Source organism: Grampus griseus (genome assembly GCF_964374135.1).
Source record: "Grampus griseus genome assembly, chromosome: 4".
Lineage (NCBI taxonomy): Eukaryota > Metazoa > Chordata > Mammalia > Artiodactyla > Delphinidae > Grampus > Grampus griseus.
This window is the reverse complement of record NC_138997.1, coordinates 13014074-13033399: the sequence shown is the minus strand read 5'-3', so window position 1 is coordinate 13033399 and position 19326 is coordinate 13014074. Positions and strand designations below refer to the sequence as shown.

The window sequence follows — 19326 nt, the reverse complement described above, 5'->3', positions numbered from 1 at the left end:
AAGTTGAAAAATCACACTACCAAGTGCAGAAAGTATGTAGTTTTTACAGTTTATGATTTGAAACATTTCCAGAGAAAGAGAGAGATAGGGACAGAGACAGAGAGAACAAAGATGTGGAAAGAGGACGAAGAGAAAAGTCTATTATGTTATTCTACTCATTAATACAGAATTGATTAAATTTTCACCAAAACTGATCAAGGCAATCTTTTGGAAAGCATTTAAAGCTATGAAGACTACTATAACTTATGTAAAAACAAAACCCCACAACAATAAAAAGGTTTTTACTATTTTTATAGGAGAAAGGGATATTAGAATAGTTAGGCTTTAGATCAACCTCAAACATAACCAGTTAGTAGGAGAAGGTAAAACCAACAGAAACTTAAAATACCTATTTATAATTGGTTCTGTTTCAGATATAAAGATTAAAAATGATAATAAGGCACACAAAATGCAACAATCCACACAACTGAGAACTATCATAGATAAATGGTGGTAATGAAAAGAGATAAAAGGATAATTTAAAGAAAAATCAGTAATAAACACTGTGGGATATATCTGCAACCTAGAAAAAATGTCCCCAATACAATTAAGATCTCACAATAGGGCTGTGACTATTTCAAATGGGTAAGTTTTCTCGGAGGTGAGTTGTAAGACAGTGAAAAGTGCTGGGTTCACATGAGACGCACATTGTACACGTAGTTCTACCTGGTTTTTGCAGCAAGAACAGCAGACACAGTAGCGGCTGCGCTGCTCAGAACGGCAGCACTATATCTAGCAGGAGAAGACAAGGTAGGCAAGTTTCGAGACCCTTCCAAAGAACTTGTCGCCACATTTCTTGTGGAGCTGCTTAAATTGATCAGTAGAGAAAGAAAAACAGAGGAGAAGAACAAAAAGGAAAGTGAGAAGAGGTAGCATAATAAAGATAAGATAGCAGCCATGCTATATTAATATTTAGATTTTATAAAGGTGTGACATGTCACAAGTGTAAAAGGAGCTTGGGTCCTTTATTTACTGTTGCTAGGATTTCTTTCAGAAATTCAAATCTGATACATAATCCTCCGTAAAACTGATGTTCTGAACATACAAACTTTCTTTGAATGTTTTTAAGTTCACTGTCTCTAATCCTATTTATAATGAAATCAGTATAACAACACACATTTGAAGACTGATTTGTCAACAACTAAGTAGAAACTAAATCCAAACATGAAGTGTGAATTTCCGTAAGCAGAGAAAGGAGGAAGGTTATGTTAATTTTTTCAAAAAAGTCTCTACATAAAGAGTTTTACCTTAGAGATGATATACACCCAGAGCCTCACATTTTAATGAGACTTGTGTTTTCAAGAGAAGCAGGTACAACCAGCTGCCTATTCAAAAGCAGCAATATGTATTAATATGGACAAGAAATAACTTTAAAATACTGAGAGTAAAACTATTTGGGGATGGCAAGCACCTTTGTAAAATAAACAGTAATTACAGTGAATATGACTAAAAGATCACCTTCTCTGCGGACACGCTGCATTTCTATTTTCAGTTAGCCCTGTAAAGATTCAAAAATGCTGGTATGAAATTTTATCTTCAGAATTCTTATTACTTAAAATAATAATTAGTTTCCTTTGGTCTTTTAGAAAAGGTCGTACACCTAGACAGGACTTAACACTCCATCATTAGGACTGTAATGATTTTCAAGTCTGGTTATCAAATTGGAATTTGAGAATTTCTTTTTTATTAAGTAAAAAGAAAGTCTAAAATGCATGGGGTGAAATCTGTGTCTCCTTCATTTATGAGTGCAACTTCTTAATGAACATCCTCACTACACTACGATCACCTTTTCCAAAATTTGGTGACAATGGCCACCTCCAAAACAAAGTAATTATGTACCAAACTCAACCCAGGCTAATGAGAGCTCAGATGTCTAAAACTGTGAGGGTTGACATAAGTCTCTTCTCCCTGTCAGAAGAATCTGATAATCCATTATTCCTAGTTCCACTGGCTACAATTTTACAAACCATTAGAAGACAAATTTAAAAAACAGTGGCAAGCCATTAAATATATATATATATATACACACACACACAGAATTAAGTATAATTTTTTGTTAAGTCTATAATTTAACTGAACTCTATGGCTATGTTTTAACTGTTGTGAATGGCTAGAAGATAAAGAATGGGGGCTGAGAAAGAGAAAAGAAAGATGTTATCAGTGGCAGAGCAGGGGAATATGAGTGTCATGCCAAGTGGAAGAATAAAGTTATCAGTGACACAACTTTGAGTTTCTCAATTACTCTGCATCTTTGAGGCAATGGCTACTATTTGAGGGAAGTAATGGTGAATAATAACGAGAAACTGAAGTCTATAAAAAAGTCAGCTAAAAAAATAAATCAGCTAAATTATCCTTCTTCTGTAAAAAGAAAAGGAAACTAATGAATTTCTTTTATCATATTGTATCACAAATAATAATATAAAAATACTCAGTATCAGCAGAGTCCAGAAAAATCTCACAAGAAGAATTAACCAGAATACCTTTAGAATATCTGGGCAACTGGAACACATAATCTCTATCACTCTTTTTTTAGAGGGGAATGTTCTAATTCAGTAAAGCAGACTTATGTCAAACTTAAGGAAGCTGACTTTCCAAATCACAGTGAATAAACAAAAGGCACAGATTTCCTGACACTAAAACTTAGAATCTAAACAAAAAATTAAAAATGTAAAAGCGGTGTAAAGCAGTGTTCCAAAGCTGAGGCCAAGCTTTGTCTATATTTTAGTGATGTCAGTTCTGTAATCTATGATCCCTTTTTCTTTTTTAGTCAAACAGTTTTAGTATTTTAATTTCACCACCAGCATTAAAATTTAGACATACCAAGAGGAAAAAACTCTACCTAGGATACGTAGTTACTTTAGAAAGTGTGGCTACTTGGCTACCAACATGTAAAACCTGAGGAGTTGCAGGTGGGTGAGGTCCACTCTCAGGTAGATCTTCCAGAGAACTGTCAAACCTGAGTTTTCAGAAGTAAAATAAAGGCAGAGGAAATATTAATGAAAAGTATAGACATTTATCATGTATACTACCTTAAAAGTACATTGGTTCATTGTACAATGTACAAAAATCTAGTACATTGCTAGATTCTTTTTTAACTTCATATCTGCATAAGATTAAAACTAATACCAAACACCCTCACCATCACCAAATATGGGCTGTTTTTCCCCCTAATTTTTTAACATGGCGACTTTCTTGTGATGAAAGATCATGCTTACAGGGGAAGAAAGGTGGATGGGAATTTCCATCACTGACTATGTATTTTGCATGCTTCAGGGAAACTTAGGCTCCAAGAAATTAATTACATTGCCCAATATCATATACCTAGTAAGACTCAGATGGAATTTAAAGCAAGTCTATCTGTACAATTTCCACTACGTTATGCTTTCCAGCATCTTGTGGGGCTGAATAGTGCAATACACAGAAGCAACTAGGAACTCCCCTCAAGTCAGAATGATGTATTTGCAGATCTGATATTATATGGATATTGTTTATCTTGACGTATTTTATCTAGTCACACAACAAATGTTTACATGCAATTGTGTTGTTTGAATATTATTCACTTTGTTCTTCTGATGTCTCTACCAGTTTTTGTTTTGAATGCCAGAATTAAATTTTAGAACTATTACCAGGTAAAGAAAAGATGAAAAATTCAGCGTTAGGTCTGAAAGAAGAAAGCACCAAGTATAACACTTTTGGAAGAAAAAAATAAACAGGAAAAACACAAAATTACCCATTATTTTTTAAAAAGCCTGTGGATAAAAAAATAGAATGGGTCAGTCATGTCATTTTCAAATGGAAAATGTAACACTAAGATAAAGAAATAGAAAAGAAGGGGTTATATTCCCATTTTTTATTTAGCGTTGGTCATACCTTTACCAGAGTGTTGAAAAACATGTAGACAACTTAAGAAAAATGTCAAGGTAGAAGTAAAACATCATTTAAGAGGCAGAGTAAAAAAAGTTAAACAAATAAGAAATATAAGTACTATAACAGGGGTCAGCAAACTGTGGCTCTCAGGTCAGCCTGCTTCCTATCTGTGTATGGCCTGGGAACTAAGAATGGCTTTCATATTTTTAAGTGTTTTTTTTTTAATTAATTAATTTAATTTATTTTTTATTTTTGGCTGCATTGGGTCTTTGTTGCTGTGCGTGGGCTTTCTCTAGTTGTGGAGAGCGGGAGCTACTCTTTGTTGCGGTGTGCGGGCTTCTCACTGTGGTGGCTTCTCTTGTTGAGGAGCACGGGCTCTAGGCACGTGGGCTTCAGTAGTTGTGGCTCGTGGGCTTCAGCAGTTGTGGCATGTGGGCTCTAGAGCGCAGGCTCAGTAGTTGTGGCGCACGGGCTTAGTTGCTCCGCGGCATGTGGGATCTCCCCAGACCAGGGATCTAACCCGTGTCCCCTGCATTGGCAGGCAGATTCTTAACCACTGCGCCACCAGGGAAGTTCCTTAAGTGGTTTTAAAGAAATAAAAAGAATATTTCACGACACATAAAAATCTGTATTAAATTGAAATTTCAGCATCCATAAATAAATTTTATAGAACAGAGCCAGGTTTGTTCACTTACATATGTCTCGGCTACTTTCATAAAACATGGAGAGTTGGGTAGTTCCAACAGACCATATGACCCACAAAATTTATTATATTTACTATCTGGCTTTTTTACAGGAAAAGTTTGCTGCCTCCTGTCATACAGAATAATGTTTCCATACAGCTACCAGAGTGAACTTTTAAGACACAAATCTGATCCTGTCTGGTTCTTAGATACTTCCAGCACTGCTCTAAGGACAGCTGTGATCCTGGGCTCCCTACTCGCCAGCCTTTCTTATGGAGCTTTCTCTTTGGCTTGCTCCAGTCCAACTGGTCTTCCATCTCTTCTTAAACAGGCCAAACTTCTTCTCACCTCAAGGCCTCTGTGGAGTCTATTCTCACTTTCTATACCCACCTCTCTGCCACACCTTTACTATGCTAATTCTTAAGTATCCTTCTGGCCTCAGCTTAAATATCACCTCCTCAGGGAGGCTTCCCTGATTCCCCACCTTAAGGTTGCCCACGTCATACACTTTCATACTACCCTGTACTTTTTCTTCACAGAATTTGTTATTATTACAATTATACAATTTGTGTGCTTATTTGTTTGAATCTGGACTCCCTCGCTAGAGTAGAAGCCCCCGAGGTCAGGGACAGTTATGTTCACTGGTATAACAAAGTGCTTACCACACAGTAAACAACAAGTATTTGCTGAATAAATGCATGAAAGAAACTTACTGTTTTCAAATACAGACTCACTCACGATACACACGTATTTCTCAGAACATATTTGTACCTTCTAGAGACTGCTTCCCAATTCAGGTGAAACAGGTATTACTGCTTAAGAATTGATATGAGATCAACCTCAAAGAAGTGACTAGAACTCCAAAAATACCTTTTAAAATGTCCTTTAAAATATAAAGAAGTATCAGTATCTTGGAAAAAAGAAAATACAGTTATAAAGAATTATCAATACCTATATAATAATATATAATGAGGACAGGTAAGAAAAAAGAGTGAATTGGAGAATTTGAGTTTTCCAACACCTCCACAAACTAGGTGGATTGGAAAAGTGAATGCCACTTGAGAATAAAGTTCATATAATTCATGAGATACCTTTGAAAGCCAGATCTCCAAGTTTCCAAACAAATGCACTTGGGAGGTTTCCCATGTGTTACACACACACTGATTACCTATTCCTTTGCTTAGCCAATACTAGACTTAAGAAAATCTAAAATTACCTCATTTAATATGGAACAGACATCAATATCTATTCTCATTGTCATTCCTTAATATTTATTCTTTTTAGGGTTGGAAGAAGCTCTGATTAATAGCACCTCTACAGCAGCCAGACTTTCTGCTTTGTCTATTACTTGAGTTTCCATTTCTCACCAGAGAGAGGTATGAAGACTTCCCAGATATATCGGGAGAGTTGGGCTTGCAGCCTTTTGGCCTGCTTTTCTTAGGAAAAATGAACAAAAAGCTATCTGTGCATTATCTCTCTCTGCAGTTGTGCCTTTCTTGGCATAATCTCCGCACTGAGTCTTTGTACGCTTTTCCGTGGGGAAATCGGGGACCCATGTTAGCTATCTGCCCAGGCAAAGCAGGCGTGAGGCTGCCCACCTTATTAACTTACCAACCTGACCATCCTGCAGGACCAGCGTGAGGAACTCTCTATCCACCAGTCCTGACAACTGTCAAAGAGCAACATCCTTATGCTGTGGACTCTAGCTCCTCCCTTTTTCTCAGGGGCCTCAATTAATCAATCTCTGTTTCTCTCACTTTTTCCAGTTCCCCACTGCAGGCTTTATAGAAAGCATCCCCATTCAAAAATGCTCTTAAAACAACAACAACAACAAAAGTACCTTCAGCTTCTATTTTCCAACTCACCTTAACATTCAAACTCTGTGAAATAACCATTTACTCACGTAGTCTCCATTTCCTCACCTGCCTGCCCCTCTTCCACTGCCTCACTGGGGCTCACTCCCCAACCCCTAGAGAGCCATATCCTTGCTGAGGTCACAAGTGACCTCTCTGGGGCTAAATTCAATTGACAATTTGCATTCTTCATTTTCTTTTTATTGTGGTAAAAAACACAACATAAAATTTATCATCTTAGCTATAACGAAAAACAATCTGAAAAAGAATATGTACAACTGAATCACTTTGTTGTACACCTGAAACTTGAATACAACATTGTAAATCAACTATAATTCAATTTAAAAAAACTTACCATCTTCACCAATTTTAAAGGTACAGCTCAGTAGTGTTAAGTATAGTCACAGTTGTGAAACAGATCTCCAGAACTTTTTCATCTTGCAAATCTGAAACTCTATACCCATTAAATAACAACTCCCCTTCCCTCCTTCCCCCAGCTCCTGGTAACCACCATTCTGCTTTCTGTTTCTATGAATCTGACCACTGTAGATACCTCACACAGGTGGAAACATACTGTTTCGTCTTCTGGGGTTCATTCCTCATTTCACTTAGTCTCAACATAGGACCCAACTGACAACGCCTTCTCTTCTTCCGTCTTCTGTGCTCTGACCCTATCTCTACACTTGCCTATTTCTAGTACTATTTCACTGGCTATTCCTGGTGGCAGGATGGTAAAACGCAGCATCAGTAATAGAATTTCAAAATGTTAATTTGGCTCATCCATATTTTGATGGAATGACATCCAACCTACGTAAGGATAAATTCTTCCCAAGGGCTAAGCTTGAGAAAGAATGCAGAAACTTTCCTTTGCACTATGAAAACTTCAAGTCTCCAGCTACAAATTTCAGTGCTTTGTCACTTTCCACAGCAATGTCACAAAATAATCAAAGAAAGGGACTTATTGCATCCCTACATGGCAGGTTTTCAATAAGAGAAATTCAGATATCTTAAAATATGTATTTTATAGCAGGTAAAGGAGGAAAATGACAACAGGTTGTTGTTGATTTTCACTCTTCCACAAAGCAAACATTCACGGAATAATACTGCTAAGCAGAAAGTGGGATATACCAGGATCGTGGTTGTATTTTGTGCTTTTGGGGTTCACTGGTATAGCAAAGCTATTTATTTTAGCCAAGGAAACTGCTTGCCGTCAGGGAAAATGGGTATCTTCCACTGGCTTCCTGACAATAAATATGGCGAGTGTGTTCACTTGTAACTACAATCTCCCCTTTGGAAAATTAAAAAAACTAAACCTCAGTGGGAAATTTCTGATGCTCTTAATCACAAGCTAAATTTACTAATTAACTCCGACAGCCTTTGTTTCTTTAGCAGCCTAAAAACATTATTTGAGCCTGCTAATTCTACACGTATTATAAATGGCATCTTGAAGAGAATATAAAAATCAGCAAGAGGGCGCCTCCTTGATTTGCACATGGAGGGGACGAGGGGACTAAGTGTCAGAGGTTAAAAGAAGATTATGAAGTAAATAGTAATATCACCTCAATAAATAAAATGAGGTTTATTTTTTGTGAGAGCAAAAGAAAAGGACTGGCTCAGAGAAACTTCTCTTGGAGCTTTCTAATTTACCGATGCAAAGAAAAGAGGGAAACCTAAAGGGAGATCCTGAAGGAACTGGAACTTATTTGTTAGGCGGAAAGAATTTGCTCTTTGTCGTTATATCCCATTTTCTTCAGCGCCTTTCAAACTCCGCCTTAGCCTTCACGCATTTCTCTGCTCTTGCCTTCCCGTAATGGATCTTACGTTATTAAATGTCCAGACTTAATATGATGTGAACTCTTTAGTTATCTATACTATTCCTTGATCTCTTCAGAGAAAATGTAGTATGGGGTCTAAAGATAAGATAGGTAAAGAATGAGCATATATTTATACTATGTCTATAAAAAATACCAATAAACTATAATGATTTTAAGGTGTAACACCAACTTAAAAATCACTTGTAACAATCCCCTGATAAAAGTATGAGTCCCTCAGTAACAGCAGCGTCCTTACCACTAACCTTAGCTCCTCTCGCTGTGCATCATCAGTTTCATCACTGGATCATTCCTATTAGTGATTTCAGTGATTTCTACTAGTTAGGAACAGCTTCTTCTATAGGGCAAAAATCTGCCATTTTCTAGTAGTAATGTAATCTTAACATTACAAAAAGAATTAATATACGATAAAAGTATTTCTCCAAATTCAGATTAAAAGGATGCATTATTCAACAGTGTTCAATCTGTTACCAATTTGAAAATATAAATAAATCTGTCTGAATGCCTAGTGTTCAACAGCCACCATTGTGAGTCCTTGGAGAAGCCACGTGTCTTGAGAAAGCTACCACAGCACCCCATGCCCAGCGAGAATGTCCTTCCAACGTTAGACAACAAAAGCCAAGGGCCACATGCTCTCTGGCTAAATGTTCTGGATCACACGTGCTGAGCTCTCCCATTCAGTCACTCATTGCGTCCACTCATTCATTCAACAACAAAATATTTGAAGTCCCACTTTATGCCAGGCATATTGCCCACCTGAAGCTCCTCTCATGAAGCTTACAGCCTGGTGTCCACTTCCCTCTAACAGACCACGAGGATCAGTCCCATCATACTTTCCATCCCTGTCTACCTGCCACAACCAGAAGTACAGACCCCTTGAGTCGTCCATCACCTCCTGAACTCATTTCTTTACTGTTCTGTGTATCTCCTAATCTGATCCATTTTCCATCCCTCTCAGCCCTCACAAACCCTCTACACCACTCTATACCTTCCTTGTAGTTCCTTCAAACAGAAGTCCCTTTTCTTTCACATATGTTTATAAACCTGGAGATAGATGTCCTTCTCATTACTGTTTCTGACACCTCAATCATCTTTGATCCTGCAAAATGCCAAGTCCTTGGAGGCCTGTGTCACCAGACGACACCACTGACTCTGCACCCAGTCACTGTCTTGTCTCGACCTCGCCCACCGTTTGCTTGAGCCCCCGGCTCACTGTCTTCCTCTTTACCCCAGTCCAACAATCTTTCTTGATGACTTCAATGTTCTCATGCTGAATCACTGAATGACGCAACTGCTAAATTCTTTGACTTCTTCACTTCAAGGATAATCGCTCTACAGTTAAGTCTTAGGCCTGGGATACACTAGCCATGCACTCCAACATTCAAAACCTCTGCTTCTTCATCAACAAGTATAACATGTCTAAAATCTGGATTTTAAGCCCCTTTTTTCCTAACTCACTCTCTCCTCTACCTCTTGATGCCCTTAGCTTTTTTACTGTACTGAAGTGACTCATCAATTTCACTGACTCTTACCAACCAAATTAATTCTTACCAAACTCACTGACTCAGCAATTTTCCATTATCCATCACCAATCTCCCCCACCCACGATTCCTACACTCCTGTTGTTCTTCCTCTAAAATATAAACCCGCCCAATTCTCTGCATCTCTATTAGGAACTTCATGGCCTAAGCCACTACCAACTCTTGCCTGAAATAAGAAAATACACAGAACTAGCCTCCTGCTTTCATTATTTCTCCCTTAAAATCAAGTTTCCATAGTATTCAGAGTGATCTTTTAAAACCATACATCAGATGTCACTTCCATGATTAAAATCCTATATCTGGCTTCCTATTTAACTGAGGTAAGAATCTAAACCCCTTAACACGACCTACAAGGCAATAAGTGATCTGCCCCCTGACTACTTCTTCACTCAATTGCCTGTCACTCTCCACTGCCATCTATGAGGTCTGAGACTGAGGGAGAATGTTTGTGGAAGAAGACACAGCTGTGGATTCAGGTCAAGGAACTAGCTCATATTATCAGCGAAAAACAGGCACTCATATAACTGCCTCTGACCCAAAGACAGCTTCAATGTCCCATGATGTTCCAGTTGATTTTCTTGGGATTATCTATATAATTGTCAGAGGTCAATGCCACAGATAAAACACAATATGCCACGTTAACGTTTACTAGCACAGAACAGAACTATGACTTGCCTTATAATTTTAGAGGCCATATGACATGACAAACTCATACTGGGTTCATTTTCTTCTAAAACCCCTAGTTTTTCAAGTATTAGTTTTTGTTAACCGTATCCCAACCCCACCCCTGCATATGTCCCAGAAGAGCAAATGATGTGATCCAAACTGCACATAAACCATATGAAATTTCTTCCATTTATTTTAAACTAGATTTGGTCCATTTTCCTACATGCCCAATATATTTTTGAAGGAGGATCTGGTTATGAAACATGAATGATATACCTCCCTGCTTCATGTCACCCACAAATTTAGGCAGTAAGCCGTAGAGGTCCTCATCCAAGGCGCTGATTCATCTTTAAACAACAGCCTTTGGTTAAACTCCTTCAATCTGTTATGAATCTAAAAACTTGATAATCATTAGCCTCATTTTATTATTAAATTAAATGGGATCTGAAAAGTTTTTCTTTGATAATCTGTTAAAATTAACATTTCCTCCAATCTATCCAAAGTGTGTTAGTTGGGTGATCTGTTTCTTGAGAACTTAATTCTCGGTCTTGGCAATCCTGCCCTCCTTTTCTCAGTGCTCACTAGCTGGCTTTTAAGAATGCCTTCTAGACTTTTTTTCAGGTGACCTCAAGTTCAAATTAGTTTATAGTTTAGAAGCTGACCTTTTTTCTTTTTGAAAATCAGCACTATATTTCCTGTTCCCAGTCTTCTACTTACCCATTCTCCAGACTTAAAAAAAGAAAAATTGTGTTACTTCGCAAATCTCATCTGTAAGTTCTCTAAATACTTACGCTATAAATCATTGAGAAAAAGAGACTCCAGGGAGCTCATTAAGAACAACTTTCTACCTGGGGCTTCAATTTCCTCCAGAAGGTAAATAAACCTAAACTTCTTCAGTATTTATCTCTGGGTTTGAGTGACTTTTGTTTGCTTGTTAAGATCTTTCAACAACCAGCATTTATTATTTTAATAATCCTTGACATACCTTTTTTTTTAAACTTTTTTTTATCTCTTTAATTAACGTTGCCAGGTTGTTTTTATCTTTTACACTTAAATGACTGTTATGTGTATGTATATTTTCTTAACATGCATGTGGTACTGCTTCAATATCCCTGCTAGTATCACTGCTAAGAGATTTGCTGATTTTAACAAGAGATATTTGATTCCATTGCTGTAAGCAAAGGATAAGTTTGAGTACACCAAGTTTGTTTAAAAGTTTCACTTCTTTGTATTAAAACCTCATGTTCACCCATTACCTAAACAGTGATATACAACTGCCTGAAGCCATTAGAATCTTTCAGAAATTTATCCTCAAATATTTTTCCTATCCACGAATTACAAGGATATTTATGAGCATATTGGGATAAAGTATGTGAAAAGATAAAATACATAGGTACCACTAACTCAAAAATTGATGAGGTGTTATCCTAGCTTTAACATATTCTTCTGTTCAAAGAAATGAATACAGACTCTTCATAAGTAATTGATTAGGTGAACCTGGGAGATGAACGCCTATATCTAAGTTGGACAAAGCAGCACTCAATGTACAACTGTTAATAGATATAAAAATAGAGAAATACAAAAGAGAAAACATGGACAATTGAGACCGCTTTTAAGATTAATGTAATTTGAAAATAGAGTTCTTTAACTTGACTAAGAAGAAAATTAGGACGTCTAGATGTCCATACCTGTCATATGCTTTATGCTACACTATGTAATATACTATTTCAATTTTCTTTTATAAAATCATACCATCATAATAAACACACCTTCACATAAAGGTAGAAAAACTGGGGCTTCTGAAATTTTCAACATGACTGAAATACGTAAAACTGAATAGTGGGAAAAGATAGAAAATTAAGCCTTCCACCATGGGGAAGACTGTCTATTATCATTACCCCTAGTTAATCATTTTAAGCTGTAATTTCTTTTGAATTAAAAAAGTAAGCTGCAGGAGGTATCTGCAATATTGAGTATTAGTTAAGAAAATAAGTTCCTTTTTTCTGGTTTAATTCAATAAAGTAATTTTGTTGTTAAATGTACCTCTCTAAAGGTGAAGAGAAAAGAATTTATTCAAACAGCATCATAAGAGAAGCACTGCTGGCCTGATAAAACTTCCAAAGAACTCAGTGCATATTCTGGACTATGAAAGTCAATTTTTGCTTATTATGAATATTGATTTTTATGAAAAAAACTTCATAAATGCTAGTCTTCCCAGTTTAATTTGGGAAAAGTACCCAAGTAATTCCATAATTAAACAGAGAATTAAACAATTTGTGTCTGAAAATACAGAGTAGATAGGAACTATGTTTCTCGCTTCAATCATTTTATAAGTACTTTTCCCACAAGAAATTCAAGTGTAGTAATTACTAATGTTCAATAGATGGCGACCTTTACATTATAGTTACCAAACCAGTATTAGCCTAGGACAGTGTAATCCAACAGTAGAAAATGAAAGGAGATAAATTACAAATACCATATTTTGCAACAGACAATAATTATTGTTTGGTTATATACCCATGTTTTTGAACCTGTGGTCTTTTTTCCAGGTTGGTGAAATACTTTGCAGGAATGCATGTGATAATATAGGCTAAGTGATTCTATCTAGCTGTAAATGTTTTATTTTTACTTTTTAAAAGTAGACTATGCTGTGAAAGCCTTGGTATTCTGTGTTGGGGGGCAAATCTGACTGTTAATTCCTACCTCATGAAGATATGTGAGAATATGAGCCTAGGGAATGATTCCTGATTTCTCTGCATAGCTTACAGAGGAGAGCTTTAGGTAATTTACTCAAATGACATGTGTCCTAATAAGGATAGGCAACACGAGTCCAGTATATTTGTGAAACAGCAATAATGAAGACATGGCAGGTCAGCAAACTGTGTTTCTTCATTCATCTATTTTATGTGGATCCTGTGAATATCTGTGAACAAGCTAAAATGTTTAAAACCTTGCTGTAAAAAGAGTGTTTGGAAGCACTTACGTAGCTTTCTAAACTTTCAATGAATGTACAAAGGCAATAAGATTCTGTTCAAGAAGCAACTTAACATCTGTACCGATGGCCTTCAGCTGCAAATCGCGTGGACATTAGTTAGTGCCAGTGGACAGCCTAGAAGAGGATAGTTTTTTTTCTATAACTGCTTCAGTTTTGGGTAATGTAACTTGTGACTGGAGTTTGTACTGTTTTCCAACTAAAGGGAAAGGCAGTCACTCCTCCCTTGAGGATTATATTTTAAGTCTTTGAAAACTGGGAAAGCACATCATACATTATAATTCTTAATCATAATATGTGAAAAATCAGAACCCACCATTCCTTGAACGAGAGAAAAGAAAGACTAATAAAAGTATGTTTTGATCATGATAATTTTAGGCATCTTTTTGCTAAACTAAAATGCTGCTTTATATAAGCCTATACAAGCATAAAAAATTTGAAACTGCCTATTAGATAAATATTGTACTATAGAAAATAGAAACTGAGAAAATAGTGAGCTCAAGAAAATCACACTTTAACTTAAAATAAATTGTATGGTGCTTGGCATAATGATATATTTTAGGTATATATGCTTTTAAAAGACTTATTTTTAAATGAAATTTTCTATGGCATCCCATAATTCTCTATACTGGTAGGCCACATATTACTATCAGCTTTCAGTACTAATATCTAACTAATAATATGGCAGCTGTTTCTTTTTTTTCTTAAGATTTTTAGAAATTTGGTGTAATGTCTGAAACATTTATATTAACATATTTCCATAGAAATAACCCAAAGAAAGTTTAGTATTATTTGTTTGTTTGTTTTTCTATACTGCAGGTTCTTAATAGTCATCAGGTTTTTTTGTGTGTGTGTGTGGTACGCGGGCCTCTCACTGTTGTGGCCTCTCCCATTGCAGAGCACAGGTTCCAGACACACAGGCTCAGCCACCATGCACGGCTCATGGGCCCAGCCGCGCCGCAGCATGTGGGATCTTCCCGGACTGGGACACGAACCCGTATTCCCTGCAGCAGCAGGCGGACTCTCAACCACTGCGCCACCAGGGAAGCCCTAGTCATCAGTTTTATACACATCAGTGTATACGTGTCAATCCCAATCGCCCAATACAGCACACCACCATCCCCACCCCACTGCAGTTTTCCCTCCTTGGTGTCCATACGTTTGTTCTCTACATCTGTGTCTCAACTTCTGCCCTGCAAACCACTTCATCTGCACCATTTTTCTAGGTTCCACATACATGCGTTAATATATTTGTTTTTCTCTTTCTGACTTACTTCACTCTGTATGACAGTCCTAGATCCATCCACGTCTCAACAAATGACTCAATTTCGTTCCTTTTTATGGCTGAGTAATATTCCATTGTATATATGTACCACACCTTCTTTATCCATTTGCCTGGCGATGGGCATTTAGCTTGCTTCCATGACCTGGCTATTGTAAATAGTGCTGCAATGAACATTGGGGTGCATGTGTCTTTTTGAATTATGGTTTTCTCTGGGTAGTGGGATTGCTGGATCATATGGTAATTCTATTTTCAATTTTTTAAGGAACCTCCATACTGTTCTCCAAAGTGGCTGTATCAATTTACATTCCGACCAACAGTGCAAGAGGGTTCCCTTTTCTCCACACCCTCTCCAGCATTTGTTGTTTGTAGATTTTCTGATGATGCCCATTCTAACTGGTGAGAGGTGATACCTCATTGTAGTTTTGATTTGCATTTCTCTAAGAATTAGTGATGTTGGACACTTTTCATGTGCTTCTTGGCCATCTGTATGTCTTCTTTGGAGAAATGTCTATTTAGGTCTTCTGCCCATTTTGCATTGGGTTGTTTGTTTTTTTAATATTGAGCTGCATGAGCTGTTTATATATTTTGGAGATTAATCCTCTGTCCGTTGATTCATTTGCAAATATTTTCTCCCATTCTGAGGGCTGTCTTTTTGTCTTGTTTATTGTTTCCTTTGCTGTGCAAAAGCTTTGAAGTTTCATTAGGTCCCATTTATTTTTGGTTTTATTTCCATTACTCTAGGAGGTGGATCAAAAAAGATCTTGCTGTGATTTATGTCAAAGAGTGTTCTTCCTATGTTTTCCTCTAAGAGTTTTATAGTGTCTGGTCTTACATTTAGGTCTCGAATCCATTTTGAGTTGTGTATGGTGTTAGGGAGTGTTCTAATTTCATTCCTTTACATGTAGCTGTCCAGTTTTCCCAGTACCACTTATTGAAGAGACTGTCTTTTCTCCATTGTATATCCCTGCCTCCTTTGTCATAGATTAGTTGACCATAGGTGCATGGGATTATCTCTGGGCTTTCTATCTTGTTCCATTGATCTGTGTTTCTGTTTTTGTGCCAGTACCATATTTTCTTGATTACTATAGCTTTGTAGTATAGTCTGAAGTCAGGGAGTCTGATTCCTCCAGCTCCGTTTTTTTCCCTCAAGACTGCTTTGGCTATTCGGGGTCTTTTGTGTCTCCATACAAGTTTTAAGATGATTTGTTCTAGTTCTGTAAAAAATGCCATTGGTAATTTGATAGGGATTACATTGAATCAGTAGATTGCTTTGGATAGTACAGTCATTTTCACAATATTGATTCTTCCAATCCAAGAACATGGTATATCTCTCCATCTGTTTGTATCATCTTTAATTTCTTTCATCAGTGTCTTATTGTTTTCTGCATACAGGTCTTTTGTCTCCCTAGGTAGGTTTATTCCTAGGTCTTTTATTCTTTTTGTTGCAATAGTAAATGGGAGTGTTTCCATAATTTTTCTTTCAGATTTTTCATCATTAGTGTATAGGAATGAAAGACATTACTGTGCATTAATTTAGTATCCTGCAACTTTACCAAATTCATTGATTAGCTCTAGTAGTTTTCTGGTGGCACTTTTAGGATTCTCTATGTATAGTATCATGTCATTGGCACACAGTGACAGTTTTACTTCTTCTTTTCCAATGTGTATTCCTTTTATTTCTTTTACTTCTCTGATTGCCGTGGCTAGGACTTCCAAAACTATGTTGAATAATAGTGGTGAGAGTGGATATCCTAGTCTCGTTCTTGATCTTAGAGGAAATGCTTTCAGTTTTTCCCCATTGAGAACGATGTTTGCTGTGGGTTTGTCATATATGGCCTTTATCATGTTGAGGTAGGTTCCCTCTATGCCCACTTTCTGGAGAGTTTTTATCATAAATGGGTGTTGAATTTTGTCAAAAGCTTGTTCTGCATCTATTGAGATGATCATATGGTTTTCATTCTTCAATTTGTTAATATGGTGTATCACATTGAATGATTTGTGAATATTGAAGAATCCTTGCATCCCTGGGATAAATCCCACTGGATCATGGTGTATGATCCTTTTATTATGTTGTTGGATTCTGTTTGCTAGTATTTTGTTGAGGACTTTTGCATCTATGTTCATCAGTGATATTGGTCTGTAATTTTCTTTTTTTGTAGTATCTTTGTCTGGTTTTGGTATCAGGGTGTTGGTGGCCTCAAAGAATGAGTTTGGGAGTGTTCCTTTCTCTGCAATTTTCTGGAAGAGTTTTTTTCCTTTTTTTTTTTTTTGGCAGTACGCAGGCCTCTCACTGTTGTGGCCTCTCCCATTGCGGAGCACAGGCTCCGGAAGCACAGGCTCAGCGGCCGTGGCTCATGGGCCCAGCCGCTCCGCGGCATGTGGGATCTTCCCAGACCGGGGCACAAACCTGTGTCCCCTGCATCGGCAGGTGGACTCCCAACCACTGCGCCACTAGGGAAGCCCTGGAAGAGTTTGAGAAGGCTGGGTGTTAGCTCTTCTCTAAATATTTGATAGAATTCACCTGTGAAGCCATCTGGTCCTGGACTTTTGTTTGTTGGAAGATGTTTAATCACAGTTTCAATTTCATTACTTGTGATTGGTCTGTTCATATTTTCTGTTTCTTCCTGATTCAGTCTTGGAAGCTTATACCTTTCTAAGAATTTGTCCATTTCTTCCAGGTTGTCCATTTTATTGGCATAGAGTTGCTTGTAGTAGTCTCTTAGGATGCTTTGTATTTCTGATGTGTCTGTTCTAATTTCTCCATTTTCATTTCTACTTTTATTGATTTGAGTCCTCTCCTTCTTTTTCTTGATGAGTCTGGCTAAAGGTTTATCAATTCTGATTATCTTCTCAAAGAACCTGCTTTTGGTTTTATTGATCTTTGGTATTGTTTTCTTTGTTTCTATTTCATTTATTTCTGACCTGATCTTTATGATTTCTTTCCTTCTGCTAACTTTGGGTTTTGTTTGTTCTTCTTTCTCTAGTTCCTTTAGGTGTAAGGTTAGATTGTTTTGAGATTTTTCTTGTTTATTGAGGTAGGCTTGTATAGCAATAAACTTCCCTCTTAGAACTGCTTTTGCTGCATCCCACAGGTTTTGGATTGTCGTGTTTTCATTGTCATTTGTCTCTAGGTAGTTTTTGATTTCCTCTTTGATTTCTTCAGTGATCTCTTGGTTATTTAGGAATGTATTGTTTAGCCTCCATGTGTTTGTGTTTTTTACACTTTTTTCCCTATAATTCATTTCTAATCTCATAGCATTGTGGTCAGAAAAGATGCTTGATATGATTTCAATTTTCCTAAATTTACTGAGGCTTGATTTGTGACCCACGATGTGATCTATCCTGGAGAATGTTCCTTGCGCACTAGAGAAGAAAGTGTAATCTGCTGTTTTTGGATGGAATGTCCTATAAATATCAATTAAATCTATCTGGTCTATTGTGTCATTTAAAGTTTCTGTTTCCTTATTTATTTTCATTTTCGATGATCTGTCCATTGGTGTAAGTGAGGTGTTAAAGTCCCCCACTATTACTGTGTTACTGTCTATTTCCTCTTTTATAGCTGTTAGCAGTTGTCTTATGTATTGAGGTGCTCCCATGTTGGGTGCATATATATTTATAATTGTTATATCTTCTTCGATTGATCCCTTGATCATTATGTAGTGTCCTTCCTTGTCTCTTGTAACAGTCTTTATTTAAAGTCTATTTTATCTAATAAGAGTATAGCTACTCCAGCTTTCTTTTGATTTCCATTTGCATGGAATATCTTTTCCCATCCCCTCACTTTCAGTCTGAATGTGTCCCTAGGTCTGAAGGGGGTCTCTTGTAGACAGCATATATATGGATCCTGTTTTTGTATCCATTCAGCAAGCCTGTGTCTTTTGGTTGGAGCATTTAATCCATTCACGTTTAAGCTAATTATCGATATGTATGTTCCTATGACCATTTTCTTAATTCTTTTGGGTTTGTTTTTGTAGGTCCTTTTCTTCTCCTGTGTTTCCCACTTAGAGAAGTTCCTTTAGCATTTGTTGTAGAGCTGGTTTGGTGGTGCTGAATTCTCTTAGCTTTTGCTTGTCTGTAAAGCTTTTGATTTCTCCATGAAATCTGAATGAGATCCTTGCCAGGTAGAGTAATTTTGGTTGTAGGTTCTTCCCTTTCATCACTTTAAGTATATCATGCCACTCCCTTCTGACTTGTAGAGTTTCTGCTGAGAAATCAGCTGTTAACCTTATGGGAGTTCCCTTGTATGTTATTTTTCGGTTTTCCCTTGCTGCTTTCAGTAATTTTTCTTTTTCTTTAATTTTTGCCAATTTGATTGCTATGTGTCTCCCCATGTTTCTCCTTGGGTTTATCCTGTATGGGACTTGCTGCGGTTCCTGGACTTTGGTGGCTATTTCCTTTCCCATGTTAGGGAAGTTTTCGACTCTCATCTCTTCAAATATTTTCTCTGGTCCTTTCTCTCTCTCTTCTCCTTCTGGGACCCCTATAATGTGAATGTTGTTGCGTTTAATGTTGTCCCAGAGGTCTCTTAGGCTGTCTTCCTTTTTTTTTTTTTTTTTGCTGTATGCAGG

The 19326-nt window shown here is 37.0% G+C and overlaps 1 protein-coding gene across 1 annotated transcript in view; it reads right to left on the bottom strand.

The window, feature by feature from the left end:
* Nucleotides 1–19326, bottom strand: part of PDLIM5 (PDZ and LIM domain 5) — a 211941-nt gene that overhangs the window by 59131 nt on the left and 133484 nt on the right. Inside the window, exons 8-9 of the mRNA XM_082653030.1 lie at nucleotides 2879–2995; nucleotides 706–846 (exon numbers count right to left, since the gene is read on the bottom strand). Of these exons, the coding sequence (XP_082509156.1) occupies nucleotides 706–846; nucleotides 2879–2995 (258 nt within the window). The remainder of the gene's footprint in view (nucleotides 1–705; nucleotides 847–2878; nucleotides 2996–19326) is intronic.